This window comes from Canis aureus, chromosome 12, assembly GCF_053574225.1.
Source record: "Canis aureus isolate CA01 chromosome 12, VMU_Caureus_v.1.0, whole genome shotgun sequence".
Classification (NCBI taxonomy): Eukaryota; Metazoa; Chordata; class Mammalia; order Carnivora; family Canidae; genus Canis; species Canis aureus.
Genome location: NC_135622.1, coordinates 24,326,493 through 24,336,408, shown reverse-complemented (window position 1 = coordinate 24,336,408; position 9,916 = coordinate 24,326,493). Strand labels below are relative to the sequence as shown.

At 40.1% G+C, this 9,916-nt stretch overlaps 1 protein-coding gene across 1 annotated transcript in view; it reads left to right on the top strand.

The window, feature by feature from the left end:
- Window positions 1-9,916, top strand: part of SUCLG1 (succinate-CoA ligase GDP/ADP-forming subunit alpha) — a 31,142-nt gene that overhangs the window by 657 nt on the left and 20,569 nt on the right. Inside the window, exon 2 of the mRNA XM_077843085.1 lies at window positions 9,649-9,752. Within this exon, the coding sequence (XP_077699211.1) occupies window positions 9,649-9,752 (104 nt within the window). The remainder of the gene's footprint in view (window positions 1-9,648; window positions 9,753-9,916) is intronic.

Genomic DNA, 9,916 nt, shown 5'->3' with positions numbered 1-9,916 from the left:
GTTCTGCACCCTAAAGTCATCAGAGCCCAGGAGGGTTGGCTGGTACCTTAACCAACTATTTGCAGTGTCTCCACCAGGTGGTGTGAACATTTCAGTTCCTGAAAACTTAATCCCTAAGGTTGCGAGTCTTCGAGTATCGCTGACTGTTGAAAATTCTTGTAATGTTCAAAGTCTCCTGTGTTAGGCAGAGACTTTGGAATCAATCACATCACGTTTGAAGTGTGGCTTGCTTGACCCTTAAAGTCTGTGTAGTAACCCCCGGGCGCTTTTCTTAATCCGTTCCTCAATTTCTGTTTCCAATTCCATGAAAATAATATTTTAATGAATCGGAGACGCTGTCCCTTGTAACGTGCACCATTATTTTGTGTACTACTGACAGTAGAAAATGATGGCTAATTAAAATCGTGACACGCCATTAGTTGTTAGTTGCATCCAGATTAAAGAGCTTTGAAGACGTGAAAAAATGTGCATCCTAGAAATGATCAAAAGTACAGGATAATCTGAGTTCACTATACAGAATAATTGAAACAGCGTATATAAGGCACCTGGGATGTATTATACACTCAACTAAAGTTAGTTTTCTTCTTTTCTCTTTTCTTACACTTTACTCGTAATTCTGTTTGTCCTAAATTTTGGCACAAGACTTAATTCATTTCTTGAGAAGATCATTCCAGAAATGTGCAAGGATAGGTGTGCACTCAATAGCTACACTTAATTACCAGACCTCATGATGACAAACATCTGGCTGGATAACTGGCAAGTAGGAAAAATTTGGGTTACTTTGGTCAAGTTTTCTGGAGTTTTTTTTTTTTAAGATTTTATTTATTTATTCATGAGAGACAGAGACAGAGAGGCAGAGACACAGGCCGAGGGAGAAGCAGGCTCCATGCAGGGAGCCCGACGTGGGACTCCATCCCAGGTCTCCAGGATCCAGCATAAACTGCTGAGCCACCCAGGCTGCCCTGGAGATTCTTATTGTAAAATTTGAAGGACAGTTGAAGGTGTCGTAGGCAGAAGGGAAAAAGGGATTAGTTATAGCCATATCATTCTCACCTGGGGTCTTGCTCGTTTGAGTTTCTGAAAAACCATAGCCTGAGATAGGTCTGTCTTAGTAGGAGGAGAGTCTAGGGAAGCATCTAAAGAATCAGGATCTTTAATCTGCCCTTAGTAATGTTTAGCAATCCTTTTCTCACAGAACTGGATGTTCTTTTTTCTGAGAGTCTCAGGACCAGAGTCTTTAAAGGGTCATCTAGTTTAGCTTTCTCTTCTTGGTGGAATGGTCTTCATTTATCCTAGTCATGTGATTAATCTGTTATTAAGGATCTGTGAAGTCTGAGATCTAAAACCAAGTTCTCTCCTGGGTTAGAGAGGTTACAGACTAATGTTTAATGCAGAAAAACCTCTAAATCCCCCAGATCTTCTCTTTCTCATGCCACACGTTTAAGCCCATTTCCATTCCCACTAGAAAAAGCCACAACAGTATTACCCCCACAAACTTTTTTTAAAGGGTGGTCACAAACTACTTAGGCTCTGAGGTTAGTAATAGAACTGGAGACGCTAGGGAATTTTGTTTCCTCTGTTTTCTTAAGTTTCAGTTGATGGTACATGTGCTAAAGGTCACAAGTGTTGCAATATTCATTTGAGTTGGGAGAAAAAAAAACCAAAGCACTTGTAAATGTCTTCCTGAGCTCCTTGTTGGAATGTTTAGAAATTTTTGAGCCCCAAACCCAAAAAAACAAAACCAGTTTTATAGTTTTATGAAAAAAGGGGAAGAATCCGGTTGATGTAGGGAGAGAAAATGAAATGAAAAATAAGGAAGATTTCTTCCATGAGAAAGTTTAAGGATTTTATAAGCACATTTGAAGTTGAGATAGTAAAGTTTTTCAAGAAATATAAAGCTATGTAAAGTCATTTAAAACATAAGCCAGAAATTCCTATTAGTTAGGTCTCGTATAAAAAGTAGGGAACAAGAGCCAGCATTTTTGAGCTTCTGAATTTTGGTGTTTTAATGCCAGGAAGCAAACTTTACAATCCAGCTAGTCTCATATCTGTTTGGCAAATGAGGAAATAAACCCAGAAAGTTTCCTGGCCAGGATCAGAATGGGTATTAGAACTCAGGTTTTCTTTCTACTGTTACATGCTGTGTGACACTGTAAGCCTCCTTTTTTGAAGCTCTGTTCTTTGTTTCTTCCTTTCATTTTCATTCTTTTTTTTTTTTTTTTTTCATTTTTGGCTGCCTTGTTTCATTTAGATGACTACCCTGCTCAAAGGTGCCACTTGCCTTTTCTGTGCATTTGCCAAGTTGTATAGGACACTTTTGGAATCAGGCATTTAGAAGTGTAGTTGGGAAAAGAGAACCCTCAGCAGTGGTGTTTCTGGTACCAGTATCTTTTGCTATTGCATCTAAGAACCAAATCTCTATTTCAGAGATACAGAAAGGTCTTGATCTAAATGTATCAGTGTAGCCATGAGAAAACAATTTGATTTTCTCCCCTCAAAGTCATTCTTCTATAGAAACAATTGGGGAATGTCCATATAATTTCTGTAAATACAGGAGAATAATCTCATTTTACCAAAGGACAGGAATGTTGTTGCTATAGACCCACTTTTTTTTTTTCACTGTAAGATTTCTAGAATTGGAATGGGTCTTATAATTGATGGTAGGTACAACAAATTGGTGGCATTTTTTTCTTTCTTACTAGCACTTATTAGTACTTCAATCGTATTTTAGATTTGAGGAAATAATGGATTTTTGCCAGCTGAGTTTCATTTGTAAGTAAATATTAAATGAATATGTAATTTTGCATTTGAATAGTAGGTTGTTCGGGGTTTGGGAGTAAGTGGCTGCTGAGTTACTCTGCTCTATTGCCTATATATATTAGGTATATATAACATACATAATTAATAAATAGCCATTTATTAAATTCATGAGTGCATTCATGGATAAACAAGAACACAGTTTGTGAGATGAATTGGAAGAGGAGTATTTTTTTTTTTTTTTTTTTTTTTTTTGTTGAAGAGGAGTATTTTCATGAACAGTCTCAGATTATTGGTTCGAACCATGGTCCTGGTGATATGAGGCTATGGTTTGAGTCCCAGCTGGGTGGATGCTTTCTGGCCGTACCTCAAGTCAGTCATCTCACAGCCATCTCATAAGTGATGTGGTTGCTCTCTTTGGGCAAGAGGACTCAGCATGCAGCTAACTGACACAAATTTATCATCCTTCTTGAAGGCATGTATCTCTTACGTTACTCTGCCCCTTTCCTTTGTAGCCTTTGTTACAGTTTGCAACTTTGTAGTTTTGTGGTTTTTTTGTTTAATATTTAGCTGTCTTATGGGGTAGAATGCTTCATTTGAGTAGGACTTGAGTCCATCATTTTTGCTCCTGCTTCTCATTCTGCTTTGGTAATCATAATGATAATAGATAGCTAATAGTGAGATAGCCCTTTCTGTACCCTAGGCATTGTTCTATGTGCTCTGTATATTAGGAACTCCTTTCATTCTCATATTGCCTATGAGGTACATAGTGTTACTATCCCATTTTTTTTTTTTTTTACAGTGAGGCTGCACCTGTAAAAATGTTTCATATGGTAAAAATGTACAAGTCTATGTGTATATACTACATATTATATGTAGATATGGGATAGTATATAGATAAACATGGGATATGGATGAGGACATATACAAAACATTTCTTGTTGGACTTTAAACATTTTTTTTTCTTTTTTTTTTTTTTAGACAGAGAAAGAGAGATGGACAGGAGGGGTAAAGGGAGAGGGAGAGAGAATTTTAAGCAGGATCCACACCCAACATGGAGCTGGATGTGGGGCTCCATCTCACAACCCTGAGATCATGACCTGAGTGGAAATCAAGAATCGGACACTTAACTGACTAAGCTACCCAGGCACCCCAACGTTGAACTTATTTTAAAATATGAATTATGTGTTCTCTTTTTTAAGGAAATGGTTTACCTTTGTGTTCATATAGGGTTTGAACCCAATTTTGGGAGCTTATCAGCTACTTTGCTACCCAATTTACAGGCATCACCTCTTACCAACACCACAGAATCCTTGTGGGCAGCTATTCCATTTACAGATGGGAAGATTGAGGTTAAGGCAGATCTAAAGATCTGTCAATGGCTGGTGAGCCGCAGAGCATAAATTCAAGCCCCCGCCTGTCTGATTCCTCAGAGTAGTTCTCAGTTGCTCCTGGGATACAGTCCCAAGGTTAGGCCAGCTGATTTCTAAGAACCTGAGAGAAGGCAACACCACCCTTCCCTGGAGGTGACCCGAGATGTGGCAGCTACAGCCTTCATGACTGGAAATTCTTCCTGGTGTCCAACCTCAGGCCTTCCTGTTGCCCTAATATTTAATTTAAAATGTTCATTTTCTTAACATTAGTTAAGTTAGATAGCTCATCATCTGTTGATTTGCCATTTGTCTGCCATTTGTTTGTAGTTTTGTTTCTTGCTCAGGGCCTTTATCAGTTTTTCTGTTAGTCTTTGGTCTCTGCCTTGTTGGTGCTTATGTTGCCCAAGTTAATTCCTTGTCTCTTATATGTCACAAAAACACTCTGATCTGTCACTGCCCTACGTCTGCCTATGGTATGTTTTCTCTAAGCTCTCTCTTTTCTCCTGTTGTGAAACAGCCCATTTTTGTGTTACATTACTGCTTCTGGATTTTATTTTTGTTTGTTTTTTAAAGTTAGTATGGAATTTGTACTAGATTAAGATAAGAGCCTTGAGGACTGCTAGTAGCATTTAGGCCTGGACTTCTGATCAATCTCTGTAAGAATTTTAGGGAAACCTATGATCTGTGCATGTACAAAAATTGATGTAGGTTTTTCTCCTAAGTGGGATAAACAGGGATGGAACTTATGACATTTAGCTTGATATAAGTGTGTGTTTTTTAGACCATGTCTCTTGCCCTGAAATTCAGTGAAGCATTTCTTGTACCCTGACTCCATAAGGCACTGTGCCATATGGGAGACACCATGGTGTACAAGACGTAGGTCTTATAGCTATGGAATTTACAGTTAGAAATTCTAGAGTATTTGAATTAAATTTAACCTTAAGTAATTTTTCTTAGAAATAATGCAGTAAACAAAGTAATAAAGTGTGTGCACTCATCCACATACAGTGTGTGGCATAAGAATTATATACCACACGGGAGTGTTTGCAGGTTCCATTCTTCTTAATCTCAGATCCCCTGAATTCCCCCATTATATTCACAAGTCATGAATGTCATGTGAAGATTTAAGGATTCCTCACTGTGCAATGTTTTACTTAAATGTGAACTTACATGAATTAATGCCAGTGAAATTCTCAGGGTGTTGAGTACATTGACTCTGAAATCTGAGAGTTATTTGCAAGATGGTTTGACCACTAATGTATGCCTTCCTGTATTTTTGACTTTACAGAATAACTTACTCTAGTTACGTGGTAGTTTTATCATAGAGTCAAGTTTGTATTTAAAACCAAAATATAGGGGCAGCCCGGTGGCTCAGCAGTTTAGTGCCGCCTTCAGCCCAGGGCCTGATCCTGGAGACCCAGGATCGAGTCCCACGTCAGGCTCCCTGCATGGAGCCTGCTTCTCCCTCTGCCTGTATCTCTGCCTCTCTCTCTCTCTCTCTCTCTCTTTGTGTGTCCCATGAATAAATAAATAAAATCTTTAAAAAAAAATGTGATTGAGCAGCTTTTAGCAGTGGACAGATAATCGAAAATTTGTACTATAAAACCACTTTGCATTTTTCAGCAGAAGTGGAAGAGGCTATTTTTCATTACTTAAGGCATGTGGTTCAAGTGGAGAGGAAATCAAGTAGGAAAAGAAAATGCGAAGAGCTGGTCTGACAGATTTAATGTTTATAGCAGCTAGTAATTTTCACTCTACTAGCCCACACGAAAAAGAGTGGTGGGATTGTGGGAGGGAAGGTGAAGAGGTACAGGGGTGGGGTTGAGGAAAGGCTGCTTTCATGGGGAGCCTCCACCCTGTGATGCTGGACCTTGGATATTATAAAGTAGGGAGGAATGAGAAAAATGATGCAAGTCACTTAAAATTTGGTGAGTTTGGCTTAGAATATAAGCATGTTTTGCATTATTTCCATCCTAAAGCTGTAGAAGAGGCAGAAATTAAGGTCAGGAGAATTACAGTGTAAGCCATCCTGTGTAGTTAGGTCCTCCTCACAGCTATGGTAGCTGGGAGAGTGCGGTTGGTGTAAGGGCTAGGAATAGGGCAAATTCATCTGGTGTGGGGTGAGCTTTTGGGATTAAAAGAGTATTTGTGGTGGTTACAGACTACCATCACACACACACAGGAGGGGCAAGGGTCAGAGGTAGATGGAGAAGCAGATTGCTCTTGAGCAGGGAGCCTGAGGCGGGGCTCGACCCCAGAACCTCAGGACCGTGACCTGAGCTGTAGACAGATGCTTAACTGACTGTGCCACCCAGGCGGCTCCAGAGGCTATTTTCATTGTCAACATTTCTCATTCAGTTGACTTATATGTCCTAGAGCAGTATTTCAAAAAAAATATAATCAATGGTTCCTTATCTAGCACCTCCTGTGACTTGTTGATCTTTACCATATTGGTAGAGATGTTAGTTTGGATGATCTGGGGCCAAGTTGGGTTGCATGGGCTGGGACTAGGGCAGAGGTGAAGACAATTTTTAGTTGCGGAGAGATTATAGCCACCGCCAGGTACCAGATAACCCTACTTACTTCTTTAGGAGGTTGGAGGTCCATTATCAGAGATTTTAGAAGTGAACTGCTTGAAGTCCAGGGCTCAGTTTGGACATAACCCCAGTAAGGAATCCATTCCTTAACCCTACCCTCTCTGACCCCCTAGCTGCCAAACCCTCCCCACTTCCTAACATATACAGACTTACTTGGATCAGGAGAGTTTATCTTCCCCGAATGTCCAAGGCCTATTCTTACCACAGTACTTTTCATACTGTGCCTGTTTAATGTCAGGTCAGGTAGACTGTGAGTTCCTTGAGGGCTGAGGCTCTCGTTTCCAATACTTTATCCTTGATACTTGGCATTGTGGCTTGGTGTTAAGTATTCCCCAATGTTTTGAATAAATGAATGATGACAACTCCAGCAACTGGGATATGTGCTTGATTATTCTAGCATCCTCTCATTTCAGTACTAGTGATATCTGGTCTGGTATCACATAGGTTTCTTGTCAGGACCAAATATGATCAGGAATTTCTTATGTTTGAATGTAGATTTTGAGTTTGGCTGAAATGTGATGATGATAGTTTATTAATTCTAGCTTACCGCAGCTAAGTTTGTATGAGCCTGGGCTCATACGGTAGATGGGAGATCACATGCACACATGCCCACACATATACATGGCAAGTCTCCCTAGATTGATTTCCCCTGAGGTTTAGAATGTCAGGGTCACCTTGCAGGCTGAACAGTATCAAAGGGCTAAGAAGGTGGAAGGTAAATTGCTAGTCATCACACCTTCTGATGCAGTTTTTATGGACACCAGAGATCTTGGGTTGTGAAGTCCTGAGCTCCAGAGGGTTGATCTAGGAGGTCTGGAGTTGAAGGACTAAGAGAAGAGAGTGACCTTAGTTATTCCTCTATTGAGCCATGCTTTATGGACATAGGTAGACCTATCTTTTTTCAGGGTAACAGGGCTACTCCTGCCCCTGTGGAAGGAGAGGTGAACTGTCTGATTTCTCCTTTCTTAAAAGTGAGTTTAAGAATCCTTGTGGAGGTCCAACTTGACCTTCAAAAAGCAATATTTCCTTTTAGCAAGTGTGGGCTCCAGGTATCCTAATCTTATAATTGGTTCTTGTAAAGTATCCTGTCTGAGAACTCCTGAGAGATGGACCATGTATTGAAGATTCAGGGAATGCGAAAGACTGGTGGAGCAGATTCTGTCAGAAATAGCAGCAGGAATACTTCCACAGGTATAGTGGTTGTGAGTCTCCGCTGGGAGAACTGGGAGCCATGGGCAAGAATGGGCCGTAAGTGACAGCACTGGCTAGGGTGGGCCCTGAGGCTGCAAATTCCCTTTATAGTATCTGCTGTCCCTGGTGCAGGTGCTTAGCTGTGCCCACTGTGGCAGGACTTGACCCTCAGTGTCCCATTATGGCCCCTCTTCAGCATAACCTAGTCCAAGAATGCAGCTGTCTGTTATGCAGCAGATCTTTGTGCACACAGAACACCCTTTGTCCCATTGATAAGGGTGAAATCTCAGCCTGTCTCTTCCCTAGAGGTACAGGAGATTCCAAAATTCAGAGTTGTTAGAAGTTGAGGTCAGCACGGGAGTTGAAGACAACTTGAGAGATGCCCAAAGGGCCAGATAGAAATCAATGATGGAACCTAAGGTGTGAGGATTTAGGAGGGCATGAGGCAGAGATTCAAGACAGAAAGGATGAGTGGACCCTGGACAAGTGTGTGACGAGATGTTCTTTTCTTGAGCTAGCTTTTATGGGCTACCTCAGTGGTAGGAGGAAGTCCTGACACTTTGGAAGGGCCAAGAATGGGCCAAAGAGACAGCAGGTTGGGGCTGAAATGAAGGTTTGAAAGTAGACAGAAGGTAGCTCACAATTTTAATTCATCTGTGCCCTACTTTCTACTGACTTTTGAAATAAAGGTGAGCTAGTATGAGTAACTACATAGATTTCTCAGTTTTCATTGAGGTAGGTTGCTGAAAATAATTTAGATATTTTTTACATGTCTTTCCTTTATCTACTTATTCATTTTATTTTCCCTGTTGCCTCTATATGTAAGGTTTGGTGTCTTACATCAGAGGGTACCAAATTAAGCAACTTTTGATTATATATTAGATGAACTTTATCTCCAACCAAAGATTTTTTTTTAAGATTGTATTTATTTATGAGGGACACACACGGGGGTGGTGGGCAGAGACACAAGCAGAGGGCAAAGCAGGCTTTTCATGCAGGGAGCCCGATGTGGGACTCAATCCCGGGTCTCCAGGATCATGCCCTGGGTTGAAGGCGGCGCTAAACTGCTAAACCACCCGGGCTGCCCACCAACCAAAGATTTAATGTTAATATTCAATGTTAACATTTAATATCATTTTGAGGAATGAGTTGCAGAGTAGTTCTTACAAGTTCTTCTAACATAGTGTAACTCTTAGCTCACCTATTACTTACAGATGTTGAACTTAAACAGGTTGGGTTAGGGGTGCCTGCCTGGCTCAGTCAGAACAGCATGTGACTCTTGATCTTGGGGTTGTGAGTTTGAGTCCCACATTGGGTATAGAGATTACTAAAAAAAATAAACTTAAAAAAAAGTCGAGTAAAATGACAAAGTATGTGGCTATTTAGCAAATATTGTTGGTACAGGTGATACCTAGTTTCCCATCCTTGGATTTAATTTGAGCCATTTGTCTTTCAACCCCAGTTTTCTTTCTGAGGAATGAAAATTATAAACAGAAGCTTTTCTTTAGACATTTCGAAAAAGCTGCAAGATTGTTGTTCTCAGTAAAGAGGGAATTCTGGAGGGTAGAATGGTGTCTTTTTTTGTCTATTTCTGTAGTCCTCATGTCTCATTTGAAGTTGTCTTGATCACAAGATTGCCCTGTATTCGAGGATTTTTTCTGTCACTAAGTTCAATTCATGGTCCAAAATTTGGAGAAATTATAACATGTCATACTTTCTTTATTTTTCAGTGCAACAGAATGGAATTCGGCATTGTTCCTATATAGCTTCCCGGAAACATCTCTATGTTGATAAAAATACGAAGGTTATTTGCCAGGGTTTCACTGGTAAGCAGGTATGTGTCAAGATGTTTTATAATGCGTACTACATAAACAGAAACATTTATTTTCTATTTTTTTAATATCACAAAAGGTATATAATTGTTACAGGAAAGTATACAGTACAGCAGTGGAGTTGTATTTTAGGAGGGGTTTTGGTGCAATAGTCAGCCTATAAGAT